This window comes from Periplaneta americana, chromosome 9, assembly GCF_040183065.1.
Source record: "Periplaneta americana isolate PAMFEO1 chromosome 9, P.americana_PAMFEO1_priV1, whole genome shotgun sequence".
NCBI classification, from domain to species: Eukaryota; Metazoa; Arthropoda; class Insecta; order Blattodea; family Blattidae; genus Periplaneta; species Periplaneta americana.
The window spans coordinates 92734591-92758004 of record NC_091125.1 but is presented as its reverse complement, the minus strand read 5'-3'; the positions used below and the strand labels follow the sequence as shown (position 1 = coordinate 92758004).

The 23414-nt window shown below is 36.3% G+C and overlaps 1 protein-coding gene across 2 annotated transcripts in view; it reads right to left on the bottom strand.

The window, feature by feature from the left end:
- Gld (Glucose dehydrogenase) overlaps positions 1-23414 on the bottom strand; it is a 209199-nt gene that overhangs the window by 11916 nt on the left and 173869 nt on the right. For both annotated transcript variants that reach the window (XM_069835290.1, XM_069835289.1), the window contains exons 3-4: positions 8617-8819; positions 1490-1698 (exon numbers count right to left, since the gene is read on the bottom strand). In XM_069835290.1, coding sequence (XP_069691391.1) covers positions 1490-1698; positions 8617-8818 — 411 coding nt within the window. In that variant the 5' untranslated portion in view covers position 8819. The remainder of the gene's footprint in view (positions 1-1489; positions 1699-8616; positions 8820-23414) is intronic.

Here is a 23414-nt window from a genome sequence, read left to right as displayed (position 1 = left end):
ATTCAAAGAAAAATTTTATTGAAAACATAGTTATTCACACATATTCTGTTCCATGACGAAAAATGCAACAAAAGGTGCCAGAACATCGTTCCAGCGCGTTCCGCTAAAAAAAAAAGCACTGATAACTTCTATGTGGTGTCGAACATCCAGTGTTGTAGATAGGTCGATGTTAACACGCAATCGAAAAAAAAAAAAAAAAAAAAACAAGCAGCAATTTGAGTGGCAGTAGAAAAAAAAAATCAAAGGTATGTGTCAAAAATCCCAACCTATCTATGCTGGATGTCCGATAAAAGATTTTTATTATTGTTTTTGAAAACTCATCTATTTAAATTAATGTGAAGTCTGCGCTTGGTGGGGTTCACAGAGTTTCTCTGTACTAAGTTGCCTTGTGGTTGACAGGCTAAGACGTAAATCATCTTCAGTCTGTTCCTTTGTTTAGATTTCACTATTTTCATGGTAGAAAATGCTGATTCACAATTGCTTTGAAAACGGCAGTTCTGAATGTCTTTTTAGTTTATTAGACACCATCGACTGATTTGACAAAACATTTCCGCATATGACACTCGGGATTTTGTATATATTCATCTCCACACCACGTAAACCCATATTGCAAGTATTCATCACTACATATATTTACGAAACGCAGTACGTTTTTGTGAACCCTGACAGAATTTTCCCTCACATTATTTGAATTAGCACTGCTGTCATCTAACCCAGAACTCGATACAGATTGTCTTTTTCGAATTCAAAATTTGTCCATGATAAAATCTAAATAGTGTGACTGTTTGATCAAAAGTGCTTTATCACCAGCTTACACGAAGAAGAGTAAACGAATTACTAAGCATTGTTGAAGGTGTTTACTTTCATTCGAATTGTCGCCAGGCAAAAAAATTGAACTGAACATTGTTGCAGGCCTTCACATTTCATTGGTAAAGTCTGTCTCAAAATAAAATGTACCATGTCAAAGACTTCGTTGTAAATAAAAAATGCGTTGTAAAGAGACTTTCAGGATGGCATAAATTTTATTTTTTGGGAACCGCTGTACTATGGTATACGTTGCATAAGCAAGAGACGTTTTGTTTCATTACGTGAAGGTGACGCCTCAGATCCGCAGTTTGATAATAATCGTGCAATCGGGGCGGATTTCTCCTGTGAGAAGAGCGGTCACCATGAGAACAGCTCTGTGGGGAGTCTATGGAAACATTACATGGATATGTGCAAATGTGTGGTACAAGTTGGAAGTGAAAGTGCGAGAAGGGGCAATCTTCACACACAAGGAAAATTGCAGAGCGGTCGCTTTATTTGCAGAACGTTCGCTGTACGTTGATCATGATAGACTAATATACGCACCTCACGCTTGAAGTCAGTTCCAACATCTGTGTTGCTGTGTTCAGAATGACCCTTAACAAAGAATTGAGTTATTCCTTGTGTTGTAGGAAGACTTTTGAGTCACACTGTACAAAGACGCATAAGGAAATGAGGTACAAACCTTGCCCCGCGGCCAATAACAACGGCGGTCTTGCTCGCCCAGGCAGGCCGCCTCCTCAGGCTCCGTCTTGAAACCCCAGTCGATGTCGCTGCCCAGGAAGTTGAGGAACATGGACGGCACCTGCGTGCCCGTGGGCTCGTCGCCACCCGCCTCTATCAGCAGCACGCGCCAGTGCGGGATCTCGCTGAGCCGGCTCGCGACCACGGCCCCTGTATTGAATACATCAACTGATAAGAATATTGATAACATGGCTTTGTCCGTAGGAAAGACTTACGGTCATGTGCATCAACGTCGGTTAAAAATGTAGTAACCATGGTTACCATAGTAACCGAATGATGTAAGGGATTGTTGGACAATAACTTCATTTAGGTCAAAATTACATAAATTCTTACTTAAAGATTAATTCCTGATAAATATTTGTTACTTATGATGAAAATAACATCTGTCCATACTTATTATTACCTTAATTCTCTAAATAGAATACAAAACCTATAATGGCAAAATTTTATTACATTAATATTCTCATTATATAAATATATTTTAGATTTATATTTTTTCTCCCTATAACATAGTTCTAGTAAACTTACATTAAATTAATTATCATTTTACTAGTTATCTCAACTTAATTATAATTGATTGAATTAAATTAGCTCATAAATTAAGTTATTACTTTATCTTATAGGTTTATCTAAATTTAAATAAACATGTGCTAGTCGTTAAAACTTAACTGAAGAATATTGCTGGAGAATCTTTTAAATGTAGTGTAAATATTCGTAATTTAAATGTGTATTGTATTTATTAAGGCTGGTTGAGTGGAAGAGAAGGCCTTATGGCCTTAACTCTGCCAACGAAAATAAAAAATTCTATTCTATTCTAAGAAGTAATCATGGTTAAAATGTAAAACCCGAGTTAATAATAAAATTGTAGAAATGTACAAATGTACAATTTTGCTTCCAATTTTAGAATAATAAAACGTCTATTAATTGATTACATAAATTTGAAACACGTTAATGACACAAATCTGGAAAGAATTCCGCATTTCGTTGTGAAAACCTCCGTATGTAATTATTTTTGTAGGATTTTCAATCAAACAGTAAGTTATTTAGTAGGCCTAAGGTTAGAGCTTCTTCCAGTTTCTATTAAACGTCTGGTGCAACTCCTGTGGCTAAAGTGCTTAATATATAGCAATTATTATCGAAGAATTAGAGTACGTACCTACTCTAAAGTTTCGACAGCTGGCTTAGTGAGGTATCTCTATTCGGGGTCCACATTAACCTAGTTCTTAATCTCAATCGACCTTCCTAGACAATAGTCCATTCCGACTTAGTAAAAAGCGATCCGTGTTCGCGTTAGATGTAGATTAGATATTAAGTGGGCCTACAAAACCCAGAATGCGAGTCACCCCGGACCGGTTCCTCGGACCTTGGTGTTTTATCACGCCCCTGCCCATATGTCAACCTGGGTTTCAGGCTACTTCGATGACGTCATGGTCGGGTGGGCCACAATAAATCACATGTTGGTTAATGCCTGACCTCCAGTTCGTTAGTTCAGAAATTCTTACGACTTGATTTTGCAACACGTATTTTTTCTTCATATTCGTATTTGCCTCACTTTACAAACCGTTGAAGTAATTATTGCGATTTTAATGTTGCTACTAATGTACACATTTTCAGCGTGCTTGACAACAGAAAGAGTGGTTTTGACGTATATGTTTCATTATGTATGTAATGTATGTATGTATGTATGTATGTATGTATGTATGTATGTATGTATGTATGTATGTATGTATGTATGTAGGTACGTACGTATGAATGTTCCCAATCACTTTTCTGGAACAGTTCTTTGGTCGGCGGGAAAAGACACACAAGTAAAAAAAATGAATTTTTTAGTAGAATTTTTTTTTAATTTAGGTACTCTTAACTGAATGTAAGTATAATAATGAAATTCATGTATGTTGGTTAAAGTAAGACCCTTTTCAATTTAACACACAAGAAATTTTATTATTTCAAAAATTATAAAAAAATACTTGACTTATGTGATTAGGTACAACAGAAAAATCGACTTTTTTTTTACTTATGTGTCTTTTCCAGCAGACCAAAGAGTTTTTTTCCGAAATCATTACTTATTTATAACGTACACTTTTTCGAAAGGAAATTTTTACGTTAACCATTACATATGCATGAGAATTCGTATGATATTTTATCTGTGCTAGGTAAAGCTTAGCCTATATTATACTTATTTCTGCAGCCCGAGACCATCCGCAACTACTTATTCTATCACAAATATTGCAAAAATAAAGTACAACAGTGTTTCCGCAACCCAAATTCTGAAAGTCATTTTTCTGAAACTCATTAATTCCGAATTGGTGTTACTATAAAGAAAATTATAATGAAGGCGTGAGCAGTAACATTACATTATAGATTTGATCATCTCCAATTATTTTTATTGAATTTAGTTTTTAAGTCAAAAAGCTTAAATTTATTAGAACTGTTAGAAATAATTAAAAGCATACATATAAATTAGGCCTATCGGTTATAATATCTAGGTACTGAACTTGAACATGTCATTTCAAAACACTCGTAAATTTCATTACAGATTGTGCGTTTTATTTCGTGCCAAACATAATTACCGTCTACCGGTAACTTTTACAGTGCCTCACTATAAAACGAGCGGGCCCAGGTTCAAATTCTGGTTGGGACGTGTTACATGATTGAAGGTTTTCCCGTACAAGGTAACTTTCGTCGCTGGATCCTGGACTCATTTCATCTTCATTATCACCATCTCACTCAGATGCTACGTAACCACATCAGTTGATAAAACGTCGTAAAATTACCAAATAGAAACATAATTACCAGGCGGTCATTCATATCTTCCTCTAGATATTTGTCTCTAACCTGTGAGTGGAGTATCGTCGCAATGTCTCTCTCGAAACCATGTACCTCTACAAAAACGAAAGTTTCAAGTAGGATGGGAGGACGCATTTTTTTGCTGCCAATATGATAATAATATTAAATGTATGATTTGTTCACAAGTATTGAGAGGAAAACAGTTGTATAACATAAAACGGCATTATACTACATGTTACTGATGAAATATAAAAAGGTTGTGTTATTATTATTATTATTATTATTGTTGTTGTTATTATTATTATTATTATTATTATTATTATTATTATTATTATTATTATTATTATTATTATTATCTCTGTACGTCGATCCTTTTTTTCAGCAGATGTACGAATAGTGCGGTTAGATCTTCAATTTAAACTCACAGATTTACAATGTGATGTTAAATGAAAGCTAGATGTAAGGACTTGACAAATGTTGAACTTTTCAAATCTTTGTCAAAAAATAAATATCCGAAGCTTCGTTCTTTCGCTTGCTCTGTTGAAGCCATGTTCGCTACAACTTACGTTTGTGAGAAATTATTTTCAACAATGAAAAATAGTAAAAACCAAATTTAGATCACGACTGACAGACAAATACCTTCGTGATCAACTACGACTGGCAGTAAGTGACATAATTCCTGATTTTCGAACTCTGTCGCAAAGACATTCTGAAGACAGTTAATTTTAGGTTGTGATAAAGTGTCCTATGTTTTCTTGTCCATTTTTTTCTTCGTTACACGTACTAAACGTTAGTTTGTAGCCTTATACTGTATAAAATTATATTTAAGTGCTTGACGTAAGGAAAATGATAATCCGTTAATAAATCAGACAGTCGCTTCACTTCCCCTTCGGGTGTTCGCCTCCCTCCACGATCACATTTTCGCCACGGCTGTGTAGACTAAGTTCGTAACATGTTCCAGAAGAAAACTTTATATAATTGTTTCTCTGATATTGGAAGAACGAAGTCAGCTTCACTGCTCAAACCTAATCTTCGGAGATTGAGTTTATCTTTTGCCATATTATTTGTTGACTGCCACACTCTCTCAGCAGTAAATGGACATTGTCACTATTATCATCTTGCAAACCTTAGTAGCTACTTTATTAGAGTGTGAATTATCAGCTGCATGTGTTGCCACTGTTCCACATCGGCGGACACTTGCTTTTGTTTAACCATCTGTGACAGACCACGTTCCCGATATGATCGGTGACAAGTTATATAATAATACAATTAATAGCCGATTCATAGGGGCCTGAACTCAGATCTGTGAGATATGGTTGCATGTCTGCGGCGCCTCAAGGTCAGTGCAGGACCGTGAAATTGTACAGGTAGGGTCACGATCAGCGGGAAGGTCAGTGTGGATAACTGTTAACGTACTGCAAGTGTTAAATTGTGCATGAAGCATTCGGGGCAATTCAGTGAGAGAGCGAGATAACCCTCAACCGAAACGAGAACCATAGTCAAATCGATAATTTAAGTAATGGTACTGGATAGCAGTTTGTGGTATTCTTTCTGCCTCCTCTCTGTGCGCAACTTCCTGAATGCTTAATACGTTGTTTAACGACACTGAATGAACTGCGAGAATATCTGACGTCGATTGGAATTGGTGATATTGTCCCCGCAAGTTATCTACGTAGCTGAAAGGCGAGCAGGTTAGTCCTAATTACAGTACCTGCACTCCTTGTACTGGTCGGGTAAAGTACGATGCAAGGTTATTGAGAAAAGAGAGGAAAGTTGAAAGAGTACATCACAGATAATAAATTGTTATTAAATAAATGTTTTCGGTTAAACATATTAAACAATAGTTTCATTCCTGTTTTATTTGCCTCGGTTTGCAATCAGCAATTTTTGTGACGTCATTGACTAAATCACTCATTGTTGCTGGAATAACAGTAGGCACATGTGCGATAGTAGTATTTCACTCAGTTGTCTCGGTTGATAAATCGGCTACTAGTTTCGGCTGAAAAAATTGGTCTATTGACTCGGTGACACGGTAAGTTCTTTGACTCGATTAATATGCTGAATCATTTGGCTTGGACGACAAAGCTGAATCATTTAGGTTGGTCGACAACGCTGAGCCATTTTGCTTAGGCGACAACGCCAAGTCATTTTGCTTGCGCAACAACGTCGAATCATTTAGCTTGGCCGACAACTCCGTATCATTTTGCTTAGGCGACAACGCTGACTCATTTTGCTTGGCGACAACCCTGAGTCATTTTGCTTGGATGACAGCGCTGAGTCATTTTACTTAGGTGACAGCACTGAATCATTTAGCTTGGTCAACAACCCTGTGTCATTTGTTTTCACGACAAGGGTGCTGAGTTACTTGGCCGATAACCTTGTGTCATTTGTTTCCGCTGACAACGCTGAATTACTTGGCTTGGGCGATAATGATTAGTCTTCTTTCGGCTTCGGTGAAAACGATAAGTCTTTTGTTTTTGCGACAACGTAGAGTCTCTTGGCTTGTACGACAACGGTAAATCTTTTGGCTTGTACAACAACGCTGAGTCTTTTGGCTTGTATGACAACGGTCAGTCGTTTGGCTTGTACCAAAACGTTGAGTCTTTTAGTTTGGGCGACAATTATGAGTCTTTTGGCTTGTGTGACAACACTAAATCTTTTCGCGTGTACGACAACGCTAAGTCTTTTGGCTTGTACAAGAACGATGAGTCTTTTGGCTTGTACCACAATAGCTGAGTCTTTTAGTTTGGATGAAAATGATGAGTCTTTGGCTTATGCGACAACGCTAACTTATTTGACTTTTATGACAAACTGAGCTAGTTTTGTAAGAGATTATTCATTCAGAAGTCAAATAGCCGTTGAGATTTCAGACAAAATTATCCAGATTTTTATTCGTTGTATTCAGTAGATCATTCAGGTTATCGAATCAGTTAAACTACTGAGATGAACAATTAGGTATTATGTCATATATTAAATGGTTTCTTAATTTACTCAAGTGATATGGTTGTTTAATTTAGTCGGATGTGTGGTAATTCATTCGGGATACTCGTTCGTGTAACTTAAACGCTGAATCTTTCACTAAGATATATGATTCAGTCTGTCATTCAAGTTAAGTGATTCCATCAGCCACGCAATTCAGTTTGATGGTCCGTTCAACCATTCGTTCACTTATTTATTTGCGATCACTTTAATTAGGCGTACAAGATATTTTAATCCTTAACTTGGCAAAGCTTCATTTCTCTTCTTCTTCTTCTTCTTCTTCTTCTTCTTTCTTTTGTGGGCTCTTCCACTCTTTAGCGGTTGCCCTGAATTCCCTTCCGCCATCCTTCTCGATCCCGCCAATCCTCCTCCTGCATATGTCGGTCCTTCATCATTTGCATGACACCGGCTTTCCATGTTTTTCTTGGTCTCGCACGCTTCCTCCTTCCCCGAGGTGACCATTCCAGAATAATCTTTGGCCATCTTCCTTCTTTCATCCTTTTTACGTAGCCATACCATTGAAGAGTTCGTTTTTCGATTCTTTCAATTACCGACTCTTCCATCTGCATCATTTGCTTCATTTCTCACACTACTTTATTAAACCTTGTCGGACCGTAAAGAAAACAATTATCACAATGTCCATATTTTGTGGGTTGTACAATATCATAATATTGTGAAATTTTAATTTTCCTACCAATTTTTTTCTATTATTCTATTAAAATTATAGCATATAGCCTATTAACCTATTGTTCCTATAGGATACTTTGACAGTTTAAGAGTTAACGATATCGTAGATACATAAAAGTCAACTTTTTGATATTTTCTGTATGTTTCATTATCAAGGAAAGACAAAGAAACAACAAACGATGGTGTTGCATCCGTTATCCAAAGCTGTTTGAAACTCTTCAGTCTTGGGGACAGATTTTGTCAATCATTGCATATCTTCCGTATAAAAACACAAACATTTCGCCGCTCCTGTGAATATAGTTGAAATCTTCACTTACTCAATAAATTAATTCAGTTACTTCGAAGCAAGAGTTTTAACCTAGATCATATTTGTAACAGATAACTCATCGCTATGTTAAAATCGGCAGCACTTTGAAGAGAACAACCGCCAGGATCGCCACCCTTCCGCCATAAACGAACACAGTACAGTCGCTAATGCAATTCAAATGGGAATTATGACGTGACTTCATATGTAACAACTAGATGGCAGCGTAGTAAACCTGACAAAAGTTGTTAACGTCAAAGCCTATAAGGCCGACCTATCTAGGTATATGATCTAGGGTTTTAGTTACTCACCTGCAGAGCCTCCTCCCACGATGATGAAGTCGTAGATGGGATCGGGGATGATGCGATTCTCCGGTCGTCCGCAGGGGTCCTCTAGGTCGCACTGTGAACGGATGAAGACTTCGAGCAACCCCATGAACAGCATGAAGGCCGAGCCCCCGCACGTGCTGGCGAGCGTCGGGCCCGGCTGCGTCACCGGGCAATTGCAGTTCATCCTACAACACGTACCTGCATATTAGCATAGCAATTCGACAGGTACATACATAGCTTTAGTATGCTGCATATCTTTGCATGGAACTACGTGTGGATGGAGCGAGAAATGAAACGAGGAGAATACAAAGATAACGAAAAGACAAGGAGAACAAGGGGAATAGAATGAGAATAAAGAGAAGGTAAGGAAATCAAAGAGAATACAAAGAGGACAAGGAGAACAAAGTGAAGGCGAGAAGAATGAAGTGAAAACTTTAGACTTCTCGTGAGATATCTCAAAAACTTGACAAACGTAGTTACGGCAGAACTTGCGCGAAGAGAAATCTCTGCCACAGTACTAATAAACTCAGTAGCCATTAAAGCTGACTATACCACAGTCTAGTATATACAGTAACGAAGCTTGAGTTGTGAGGGTGCTAAGAACAATAGACTGTGCAGGTACAATTTCGCTTTGTCTGTAATAAGACTATATTAGCGATCCTAGTGGTTAGCAACTATCTATGGATGCATATTTACTACGTATTGACATTCGTGACTGTATACTAGAATGTGATTATATTCTGCGCATTTCGAACTGGCGGATCAAGGTCAAGCAATGGACTGCATTTGCCACACGCTTACTCCCAATCCTGGACCATTCTCCTCAACTAAAGTCAGTTGGGATAGCCGGTATTACCAGTGCTTCAGTTCGCAGTTCAGTTTCAGTGACACATGCGTGGTTTGTACGTGACCTTAATCCCCCAGTTCGAAATGCGCTGCTTATAACTATCTTCTTCCTCAACAATCATATTAAGGTAACTTTGACAGTTCAACACCGTTATTCACTCATAAGACTACCTTCACTGGAACTGGCGTGAGCTGCATCCACAAAAATACGCAGAAATAAGTCATTAACTTTTCCATGTGTCAAAATTCGCCTTTCCCGGAGAAGATGAAAAGGTTGTTTGTGCCAAATCCAAAATCAGTGAGTAGTTTTCGACTTCACGTATCTCCTGAGTCAGTGAAACGATAATTCAGAATTCGTTTCAGAGACTCGTACTTGTTCTCAGATGGTGAATTCGGTATGAGATCCGACACTTCTTGTGCGATGGATGATTCAAGAGAAGCAACAATATTGTAAAATATTTCGTTTCGTCTCAGCGTATAAGTCGAGTATAAACTTATTTATTGATTTGTGACAAAATTGATAAAATTAATAATCAGTATTTCTCACTGAGGTTTGAGAACTTTTAAAATTACCTGGAGTTAGTGTATTAATATTGTTTTCCATAATTACGTGTATATTACGTTGAGGTCACTAATCGTACTAATAATTAAGTCTTAAAAAGGATTTAACAACTTCAGTACACCGATTTCAAAATAAAATTATGGTAAAACTTTCATATGATCAGTGTTAAGTATTAATGACTGGAAAGTCAAGGTCGCGGGTTGAATTTCCGATGGGACCACGGATTTTCTCCATTGATGTATTCCTTCTGGTCGCACTACGGCGGCGCTGAAGTTTGCTCAGTTTCTAACAAACGAGTACCAGGGACATTTTCTTGGGGGTAAAGACGACGGAAATGTGGGACTGACATACTTACTGGCAATGGCTGTAAGGTGGGAATTTTAACCTCCCTTTATCTTCCGGATGGTTTTCGTCTGTAAGGGGGGTGAAGTCACTTTCTAAGTATTAACGTTAGAATAAACTGGCGTGTATAATTTAAGAAACTTCCAAAGTTTTAATTGGTACATTTTAAAAACACTCATTTTAGAAGCCCTTGCTATACGGCATACATAGTTACAATAGTTAAATTCTTGCCACACACTCTCCAACATACGAGTATCTCTGTTTATGGATGGAATCGCAGCAGTGATCTGATGTCTTATTTCTTCAAGATCTTGGAGTAGAGGTGACATATATACTGCGCCATTCATATACCCATAAATAAGGAAATTACATAATGTCAAGTCTGGTGATCAGGAAGGCCAAGGGAGATAGGTCAGATCAGCGGCGGTAGCATGTCCAATCAACCGATGTGGTAAATGATCGATTTGGAAATGACTACGAAACCTTCGAAATATTGTTACTCAATTTGTTTTCGCAAGCTGTAGAACGCAGAACGATTTGTTGTGAATTTGCCACTTTTTTAAATTGTCTCCCATGGAAACATAAATAATACGTTTTCCAAAACTTAGAAATCGAAAGTCTGAGACTTCAGCTATCAAATTAGATGTACCATGTACATTTCTCATAAATACTTAATAATTATTATTATTTGAAAATGTTACCATCATTTTGAAGAACGGTACACTTTATTTCTTGTAAAACATCAAGAATTCCAGTATTTTCAAGTAAACAAAAGGTTTGAATAACTTATAGTAAGCCACTGCTGATATACTATTATAATGTCAGTGTTTTTTCTGTCAAGTAATATTACATCTATTGAGATTGAACTCCTTAGGAGTGACAGATGGACACAGGGAAGCAATCCCGTAACGTCAAATAAGCTAAAAGTCGGGTCTACGCTTAAAACATGACAAGACTTAACATTGGCAATGGGAAAACATTTGAATTACTATGTAAGAGGTTTAAACTTACAGTTCTGCCTTTCACACAGAAAGCAAACTTACCTGAACCATTGCATGCACTGTGACCGCCCATTATACAGAATGGCTCCAAAAAGTCACTACCCATTAAAATGAAGAATCATAGATCGAATGGTAAAATTATATTTTATTGACAGCTAATTAATTGATTGATTGATTGATTGATTATATAGCAATGCACTTTAGTGCTTACATTAGTAACAATAACTAATTGTCAGTTGAAAATGAAAGGCGGGTAGTTTGAAGTCCATGGCGAGATTGAAAATACAATCGAAACCGGTTATAACGACTCCGAAAGGACCGCCAGTTTATGGCCGTTATAGCCGATAGTCTCATAAACCGTGTTTTTGTTGTTTTTTCTTTCTAAAATTTCATATCTGTAAGTTTTAGGCTGCACACTTACATAGTTAATGAAAAGTCACACATACAGTAATATAGCGATTAGAAAATAGGGGAAACAAACGTCAGTAGCCTATAGCGAAGGAATTGGTTGTATCACACTCAACGATTTCTAAAATTTAGAAGCACAGAGAGAAAATACAATATCTTTTCTAACACATGATGAAACTGGCTTGTTTTACAATATGACTTCAGATAAGACACTGAAATTTAAGGGTGAACAGACGATTGGCTATCTAAGAATTGGCCTGCTTTGTGTGAAGGTTACAAGCCGCGAGTTTCTTAAGTTTGAGGATCAGTGATAGGTTTGGTTTGTTGAACTTTTGGTGTGCCTTATATATATACAATTTTTGGTAGTTAGATGGATAGATAAAAGTGATTCGCTATCTCTTGTAATGCAAAAACCACTGGGTTTTGTCATTAAAGTCATTGTCTGAGAAAATTATCCGTCGGATATATAAGAAACGAAGGTATATGGGATGAATTTACAGCCTATTGACTATTTTTTTATTTTGGGACATTTTCCCAGCGATGCTTGCCTTGACTGTTTAACAGACATACTGATTTGAAATCTACAATCTAACTGAAAACAAGAGTTTGAAAATAAGCGTTACATTGTTGTCAGTAATCTCCAAATACGTAACAAACAAAAATCAACATTGGACGTTATACTCGATAAATTTCTCCGAAAATGTGATAAAAAATACGTCGTTTTATACAATAAATTGTAATAAGCCATGTCGTACTAAGCGATTTTTTTAAAATACAATGTTTATATAGGATTTAGACGGGACCGTTAGATTTCGCTGTTACAGCTAATACGTCGTTAAAGCTTTAAACGATTTCGTCTGTATAATCTAAGTTGAATAACGGGTAGTGAACTTTGGGCCACTCTGTATATTGTTGCAGCCTAGCGGGGGGAAAAAGTTTCAATGTCTATATTCAGTTTTATTACAGTATTCTCTGGGCTTGATGAAGGATGTTGCAGAATATGAGGTAACAATATGTAGACATTTGAATTGGATGACTGTGTCATGAATGTGTAATATATGCAGTTCATTAAACGCTGCTTGACCTGATTTCATAAGAGATCTAACCTACTGGAAGCTGCATAGACTCGTGGAATAACATGCCTCCAGCTGAACATACCAACATATGGAATCTGCAAGAAGAGTCAGGAAGTTTCAGAAACTCGTGTTAACTCATCCGAAACTTTACATCGAACGTGGTTTCCTTTATCTTGCAGCTGACTTGATGAAAAAACAACCTCGTTTCTACGGTCGTGATTAAACATTTCGTGTCTGTAGCCTCTCCAAATTATTCCTCACTTTACATTTCCTCTGTTTCAACTCTAAATCGTAATCCATTGGTCAGTGTGGTTGTCTCAGATTACAATCACGTCGGTGAGTTATGGGCAGGTCTTGCTCTGCTTTCTCCACAAATTCAATGGAGGTATACCATAACTTATTTAGGCCTATTAATATACACCAGATGCTCGTTACTACGCGAGTTTTTATTATTTGTATTCGTCGAAATACAACGAAGAATTATTCATTCATTCATAGTGTTCTGCTCAAGGACAAGTCTTTCACTGCAAACCCAGCATTCTCCAGTCTTTCATGTTTTCTACCTTCCTCTTAGTTTCCGCCAGTCTTTCCTATTTTCTGCCTTCCTCTTAGTTTCCGCATATGATCTGTGTATCAATGTCGTCTATCATCTGATATCTTCTGCCACGAACTCTTCTCCCGTTCACCATTCCTTCCAGTGCATCTTTCAGAAGACAGTTTCTTCTCAACCAGTGACCCAGCCAATTCCTTTTCCTCTTCCTGATCAGTTTAAGCATCATTCTTTATTCACCCACTCTTTCCAACACACCTTAGTTTCATATTCTGTCTGCCCATTTCACACGCTCCATCCTTCTCCATATTCACATTTCAAATGCAGTCGCTTCTCTTCACTTCGTTGTAATGTCCATGTTTCCGCCCCCATACAATGCTATACTCCACATAAAGCTCTTCGCTAGTCTCTTTCTTATTTCTTTCTCTAGAGATCCGCAGAAGATGCTTTTTTCCTATTTTTGGTGGGTTATTTCACGACGCTGTATTAACATCTCAGGCTATTGAATCTGAATGAAATGATGATAATGCAGGTGAAATGAGTCAAGGGTCCAGCACCGATAGTTACTCAGAATTTGCTCATATTAGGCCAGGGCTGGGCACCAAGAGCGAATTCTACCCTCTCACGGGGAGCCATATGATTTCTCTTCAACCTCTTACTCCCCCACTGAAAACTGCGCAGCTTTGATGCCGTGACGGCTGAATATTAAGCTCCCGCTTTTAGAATTTGGATTCGCTTCCGGTGCCCAGCCCTGTATTAGGTTGAGGGAAACTGTTTTAATCGCTTATTTATCGACACTTGTCATAAATTAAGGAGCGAATGCTGAAGGGTTAAGTGGAAAATGGAACATTTGAAAATCTGATTTCAAGCCTAAGTATGCTTATTTTCATTTTAATACTTATTTTAAAAAACTTTCTGTGAATTTTTAATTGTTTCTCTTTAAATCTGCTCACAATCGCTTCTACTGTACCTGCTTGGGATTCGAACAACTTTTTAAATTATCAATCATCGGACCTATGTTCATACAGCTTTTTGCTCAAAGTGACTTACACCTACACAACTGATTCCTAAAGTCGGGTGGAAATTCATTAATCTTTCTGCATACACTAAACTAAACAAAACTCGAAGGCGCCAGTGTGACACAGGAGACCATAACCAAGCAAGCACCTTCCACCTAGTAGCCAACTGCGCAACTACCAGACGGAATAGATTCGCTGAATGTTCAGTGCTGTGACACTATGAGTAACGAATTTAAAAGATTCAAATGGTTGTAGGTAACGAAATGACGCATTTTGTTCTGTATTTCTGCTTCACTTATTTAATATTGGCGCCGTTACCTGAGCTGTGGTGTTCGGTTGTCAACGATTACGATTACATTTGCGAGTATTATACAGGGTGTTTCCGAGGTGGTGTTACAAACTTTTGGGGATGATGGCGAAGGGCTCATGTATCAATTTGAGGTAAGGAACCATGGTCCGGAAATAACTGAGTCGAAAGTAGTTATAAGCAAAAATTGTTGTGTGGAAATGGAATTGTAATTTGGCACCACGTGCCCTCCTTCCCTTAACTTTTGGAACAGTCGTGGAAAAATGGTATGGGCCGGATGTCTCCTACGTGGGTACTTTACCCGATACAATCTGTGAGCTTGCCTACTGTTCCCATTGGCTCATCCGTATTCGAAAATCAGGTCTGTTTATTCCGCTCTCGTGTACTCCTCCATTTCACTAAGACTGATCGACTGGACACTGCAACTTGTAACATATACTGGTGTCTACAGACGTGCATATCAGGACCGACCATGTCCATTACACATTACGCTATCTGCATTGATTTAGTGTAGTTTCCTGTCCCCACCTCTCAGACAGCGCAATGAATGGAATACTGTAAGTAGACAACGTAAACAACGTCAGATGAATACAGTATGTGTAAGATGTACAGATAAATACACATAAATAATAAAATTATTTCATTTCCACAGAACTATTTTTGCTTGTAACTTTCGACTCGGTCATTTCCGGACCAGGGTTCCTTATCTCAAATTGATACATGTGCTCTTCGCCATCATCCCTGAAAGTTTGTAATACCATCTCGGAAACACTCTGTATATACAGTCTAGAAGGCTGGGAGAGGAGTTGGCTGCGCGTTCTCTGAAATGAAGGTCAGAGAATTCAAAAACAAATATGATGGCAGATCGTATAAGATTAATTAAATGTGATCTGTGTTTTTTCATTGTGCTTATTAGTAATTATTTAGTTGTAACTAAAAAATAACAATTTTTTGTTTCACAGTTATCGATTACGGAGCTGGGTGGACGCCATTTTAGACCCTAACTTAAAAATGTATTGGGTATAGCGGAAATTAATCCCGGGACATCTCGATTCATAGGGAAACTTATCACTACACCAAGGAGATGGTAAATTCAGTAGTTCCGTATAAAATACTGTACATGCGATAATAGTAATGATAGTATCTTCTCGGTATCAATGATACTTAGATACTGCAATTTGTGAAAGTATCGAGGTATATTTTTACGGTACTTCCTTAAATAAGGAAATGTAGAATCGTTACAGTAGGAGTTCCTCCATACTACTTGTTTAACGTAGGAAGTTTGGAATTCTGAAATTGTCAAGTTACCACGACTAGAACATGGAATTTCAAGACAGAACTAGAAGTTCGGCGAGTAAAAACAAAGTTAGTGGTGAGCGAAGATTATGCTGGGGTAGGTTATGAATTCCGTTTGAACAATTTCCCCTTGCCAGAAAATCTTATTTGAAAGCATCATCTGATAGTGGAAGAAATAATCAAACCGATAATACGAAGACGAATGTGTGCATTGAATCGTGTACATGAAACGTGAAGAGTGCGTGCCACGAGAAAGGAAGTGTGGGAGACTCCTGCCAGCCTAGTTCTGTCAATAACACACAGAGATAAAATACAGTGTCTGCTCCAATCCGGAAGAAGCCGCAGGCGTCCAACTCGCTTATACAAATATGGGAACTGGAAGGATCTCGAACATTTGCATACAATAGCGTGACTGTGACATCACGTGCTATTCTCTGTACATTATTATTATTATTATTATTATTATTATTATTATTATTATTATTATTATTATTGTTATTATTATTAGGCTTGGGATCCCAAAGATTTTAACAACCAATGTACGCACAATTTGATTATAGAGTACACTTTTTCTCATTTCGCTTTATATTTTGTATTGGTTTTTGCGGAATAATGTATTTTCCAAGTTTCTCAGAGGAATAACTGCGTCTATAGACAAATTATTTGGTAACTCTTGACTTGGACTATGTTCAATGAATTACAAGATTAACGTTGCCTGTCCACACCTGTGGAGTAACGGTTAGCGCGTCTGGCCGCGAAACCGGGTTCGATTCCCGGTTGGGGAAAATTACCTGGTTGAGGTTTTTTTTCCGGGGTTTTTCCTCAACCCATTATGAGCAAATGCTGGGTAACTTTCGGTGCTGGACCCCGGATTCATTTCACCGGCATTATCACCTTCATCTCATTCAGACGCTAAATAACCAAAGCTGTTGATAAAGCGTCGTAAAATAACCTACTAAAAAATTAACGTTGCCATGGGATATTATGAAATAACAATCTCATCCAATGATCTAATTCTTGTGGCCGCACTATGGCCATGGGATTTATACAGCCTCTAACAGAAATGAGTATCAAGGACATTTTCTCGGGACTAAAGCTAGCGGGCACATAGTAGACTACTGACATCACTATTGCCATTAACGTCAACAGCGAGGGTAGTGAAATAATGAGAATTATAATTACTTTATAGGAAGGAAGATCAACTGAGAAATTAAAGCACAGCATACTGTTACATTACAAAACGCGCTGATGCTACTACTGAAAATTCTGAATCCACGATTAGTAAAATGTTGAGTTAAAACGAAAAACTGAAGTCTCAAGAAAACAAGCGTAAAAACAGCTATAAGAAAACTGTAGTCGAATTTCATTGGCTGTTAAATCGCAAGGCATACCTCATTAAAAAGCACTGTTTCATTTTCTTATAACAATGTTTAAAATGATGTGACAATTTACCCTACCACAAGACATCTTTATATTCTTCATCCTATACAGTTTCAGTTGCTAGAAATTGGAACTCGCTTCCGAGTGACATAAGGGGTTGTTGGACAATAACTTCATTTAGGTCAAAATTACATAAATTCTTACTTAACAGATTAATTGCTGATTAATATTTGTTACTTATAATGAAACTAACATCTGTCCATTATTATTATTATTATTATTATTATTATTATTATTATTATTATTATTATTATCATTATTATTATCATTAATTTCTCTAAATAGATTTACAAAACCTCTAATGGCAATTACATTAATATTCTCATTATAGAAATAGAAATATATATATTCTCCCTGTAACATAGTCCTAGTAAGCTTATATTAAATTAATTTTCATCATTTTACTAGCTATCTCAAATATTAAATTAATTATAATTCATTGAATTAAATTAGCTCATAAATTAAGTTACTACTTTATCTTATAGATTTATCTAAATTTGAATAACTGTGTAGTGAAGAATGTTGCTGGAGAACCTTTTAAGTGTAGTGTAAATATTTGTAATTTAAATTTATGTATTGTATTGATTAAGGCTGGTTGAGTGGAAGAGAAGGCCTTATGGCCTTAACTCTTCCAGCGAAAATAAAAAATTATTATTATTATTATTATTATTATTATTATTATTATTATTATTATTACCATGTAATTAAAATAGAAAATGAGTACTGGAAAGCCGAAGAACTGATAGATTACACTAGGGATGGTCGTATTGTCATTCGAGATGGCAATTCTAGTGATAGTCTGAGTTCAGTGTAGTGACAAAATCTTCGAGCTTGACTACTTTTAAGCCTATAACATTGTCTTCAGACGGGTCCTGCCCTCTCCACGCAGTAGAATGGACCTAAGAAGGCATACTGTGTTTCTTAAGAACATTTTCTACTAATTGACGCGCTATCTATAGATATTGGTACAATTTTTAATGTCTCAATACAATGACAGATTGTTGTCTACGGTTGCCAGAGTGACTGTGATTCTTGAAGTACTGTAGGTAGATACGGTCATTTTACGTAGTTTCTTATCACTTCTTAACTAGTGGAATACATTCGACTTACAGTGCTCTGCTTCCCCTCTCCGGATTTGAAGGTAATATGATCGGATATTATGAAATGTAATGTATTTATGTACCTATAGTATGTATCGCAGTGGCGGAACTAGGATTTGCGAGGTCCTAGGCAAACCTGTATTTAAGGCACAATATAATAATAATAATAATAATAATAATAATAATAATAATAGTAATAATTTGTTTATTGATTGATTGATTGATTGATTGATTTATTTACTATTGTTTTTTTTTGCTGTACAACATCCAGAGGCCAATAACAGTTCAGCACAGAGCATAATTACTATATGACAAAATTAATAATGACAAAGTCACAATAAAAGTGCATAAAATAAATGCCTGTTATTATTCGGATAAGTAGCTTTTGTCATCTAATCTGCTGTCAAAAATCTGAAAGTTAGTATTAAAACTGTTATATTGCCGGTTGTTTTGTATGGTTGTGAAACTTGGACTCTCACTTTGAGAGAGGAACAGAGATTAAGGGTGTTTGAGAATAAGGTTCTTAGGAAAATATTTGGGACTAAGAGGGATGAAGTTATAGGAGAATGGAAAAAGTTACACAACGCAAAACTGCACGCATTGTTTTCTTCACCTGACATAATTAGGAACATTAAATCCAGACGTTTGAGATGGGCAGGGCATGTAGCACATATGGGCGAATCCAGACATGCCTATAGAGTGTTAGTTGGGAGACCATAGGGAAAAAGACCTTTGTGGAGGCCGAGACGTAGATGAGAGGATAATATTAAATGGATTTGATGATGATAGAGACTGGATTAATCTTGCACAGGATAGGGACCGATGGTGGCTTATGTGAGGGCGGCAATGAACCTGCGGGTTCCTTAAAACCCATTTGTAAGTAAGTAAGCAAAGACAGTATTTATAATTAACAACAATAATGATACTAAATGGACGGAATAAAATGGATGACTAAAGTACATAAAATAATGATAATTAAAATTAATTGTTATTGAAAATTAAAGGATGGAATCATATAAATGAATAAACTACAACGTGATATAAAAGATAACGAGAATATTATTACAATACATATTTAAACAAAATACATAAATTAAACTATTGGCTAAGATCATACCGTACACGAGCCTGGCTCTTGCGGTAGTGGCTAGAAACATTTCTGTTTTATAATTTTAATTTGTACTCGCTCGCTAGGTAGTTAAAAATTAAAATAAAAAAAAACTGATATAAAACTCGAAAAGTTTATACTACACATTATGTGGATCCAAGTTAAATCCATGCAAATTAGCATATTTTATGCATCTGCAGACCGGAGAGAGAGATTTAGAATTTCTATGTAAAATATTTTATGAAATCTTAAACTCTTAGCAGGAATACGGAGACTGATATTGCTTAGGAAAGATTCACAATCAATATCATCTTTAAGGATTTTACAAAAAAAGAAATAATCAAGATCTTGACGTCTGGCAAATAAACTACAGCAATTAAAATATTTGCAGTTAACCTCATATTTAAAATCATCAGAATTAGGTAAAAATCTATAAGAACACAAGGAAATAAATTTTCTTTGAATATTCTCCAGCTTAGCCGAGCCAGTGTAATAATAATAATAATAATAATAATAATAATAATAATAATAATAATAATAGTAATAATGATAATAATAATAATAACAATAGAATAGTATATTAAACTACTCACCATAATATTATTATGTAGCTGAATTCTGACCACGCTTTCATTTTTAGTCTTACAAAAATATTCTTACACACTGACGATAAATCATACGTTAATATTTTTTTAAATGAACTAAAACGTTTGCACACGAAATCAAAACTCATTTCATTTTTCTACTTTTCACTGAACTGAAATCTTGAATGAAATCTGAATAGTCTGGACCATTTTTATGGGATTTAGACGAGTACTAATGTTTTTCCAGTCGTTACACCCCTGGGGTCGAAAAAAGTTGGCAAGCAAAACAATATACCGGTACCTTATCTCGATTTTTAGAATATACGAAGTCTACAAGCCAACGTCGATCCTGTTTTTCTTCCTTGCTTAAAATCCTGAAATAGTGAATAGGTGAAAAATATCTCTTATTGACGTCCAATGGAAACAATGCATTTTTTTCTTGTACGAGTTATTTTTCGACAATTTGCAGCCTTTTTTTTTGCCCTGAATTGGATGTGGCAATTTGTCAGGCTCAGCGCTAGCAAAAGTGCATATTTTGAACCTTCTGCATTAACGTTTCTATTAGAAGACGCACCACCAGTGTCACTGTTTATGTTACTTTCATTAGATTGATTGTACTCTCATTAATATTTTGTAGAAGTGGGGGGGGAGGCTTCTTGTTGGATCAAATTATCACTTCTTGCAGAATGCTTAATCTACTTGTACTGTTTCAACGAACTATTAGTTTAACATTGAACCACATAACTGCTTCCTCAATTGCTCTGTCGCCACCCGTTTTTGCCTTTTCAAATGGTCTGATTCGAATTTTCTACCGCTGTCACGTTCATTGAGACGAAAACATAAACCAGCGTTGTCAGACACAGTCTAAACGGAGTGGAGCGCTCCACTACAACTCGTTGCGTGCTCCGGTGCTTCCACAGACATTAGCAAGTTCACGCTCCGACTGGACGTCTCCAGCACCACAACCGGTTTCGGAACTTACAACTCTGACACTACTGACATAAACAGTAAATTTAAAAAAAGAGATTCTCTTGGGAAAGTGTAACTGAATAAACAACACTGGAACTTTACTGTAGCAAGAACGAACCTTACTTATTGTTCATATGTTAACTTTGATACTGCTTGTAACATAAATAGGCCTATGGCTTATTAGAACTTATATTGAGTGACAATGAGAGGTAATTTTATATTCATTATTAGGTAATGGAATATTTATGAACTTTATAATTGAAGAAAATATACATTTATCGACATTGTATAACGTGTTTTGAACATTTCAAATTTAATTTAACAATTTTTGATAGTTATTTTAGTTTTATCATTATTTATAATATTTCCTCGTTGTTGATCGAATGATGTGTAAGCGGAGCGGGAGGAACGAAAATACAAGTTCCAAGAAAGCCAATCGAATAATAACCATAAAAGAAATAAAAGAAAGCTTAAAATTATATATATCACTACCCAAAAAAGTAATATAAAATGATATACTAATTCTTGAATAATTCAGTAATTAATATTTCTTTTATGTCTTTTATTTATATTTTCTATATCTGGTTTATTTTGTTGGGGTAATTTAATTTATTTATTTAATTTTTTTGGGTTTAATTTTATTGAGATTATGAATTTGTGTGTTAATAGTTATGGCAAGAGAATCTATTTTTCTGAGAATGAATGAATGAATGAATGAATGAATGAATGAATGAATGAATGGATTGTTAACTGCACCTTGAAAGCTAGACTCTGGTGTCAATTATTATTATATTCCATTAAGGATGAGAGTAAATAAGAATGTGGAAACGGAAGAAGAAATAACACGTAAATAAAAGGAAACATGAGTATCAGAATGAAAAAATTAAATTTTAAATACCGAAGTAGTCGTAGTCGCGAGGCCCTTTCAGGCGCGAGGTCCTAGGCGACAGCCTATTTCGCCTTTAGATATTGCCGCCTCTGTATGTGTGTATATATGTATGTAGGCCTATATATGAATGTTATGTATGTATGTATGTATGTATGTATGTATGTATGTATGTATGTATGTATGTATGTAGAGATAATTTAATCACCAGTAATATTGAAACGCTAAAATGGTAGTCCTTGATGTAAGTTAAAAAATTTCAACAAATTCGGAGCTGATATGTTTCCATATTATTTTCTTCAGAGTGAAATAACAGCTTCCTTCACAGTCATGAACTTCGTAATTATATCCATTTGATTACGTCATAACCACGAATTTGTTAATTATTTCCTTATAACTTATTCATAAAGTTCCCCGAACCTGAATTACTGCAATATAAAGTAAATTGCCATGGTAACGGGAAATGAATTGTTGCTGAATTGTTTTGAGAAATGTTACAAAATTTGAATAGCAAATCATAGGGTTGTGTCCCTGTAGCTGCATTTCTCACGTTTACGGCAGAGATTTTTTTATTGTTATCATTTTAGTGACCGGACGATTATTCGCGTGAGATTCTTGGTGTGCATTTCTCACACGAGCGTTCGGATTCCGTTGGATGCGGTGAAAGTGACGGAGGATGAGGTAAGGTCAGGGTGCGGGGATCCTCGCGACTCTAGTTTCCGGCACCGTAACATCGCGATGCCAGATAACGGTCGCATCCGTTCCGTTCCCTCTTAATTTGTTGCCTCATAAGTTCCTAATGTCGGGTTCGTCCTCCTCAAGAGCTGAGAAATTGGGAACATAGCAAAGGATAAGTGACCGAAGAGGCCAAATCTGACTTCTGCCTTGTAATATGAGGTGGCACCACATTACCCCATCCTTCCAAACTCTAAACTGGCTACGGCTTAACGAACGTAGAAATTTTCATTCTCTTGTTCTCCTTTTCCAAGTCCTTCACACCTCTACACCTACATACCTTGCCTCCCGTTTCAGTTACCTGTCATCATTATCATTATCTCTTCACACGCACGCAAAATAGCCTCATACTAGCCATACCAACACATAATACATCATCGTATTCATCATCATACACAATCTCGCTTTCGCTCTTGTGGAATACCCTACACAGTGACATCAGAGACTGTCGGAATTTAGTAGCGTTCAAAAGCAAACTTATTAAGCATTTTCTTATTGCGTAGAGTAGGTTTAATTTTTACTTAGTTAATAATAATAAAAAAAATTCTCTC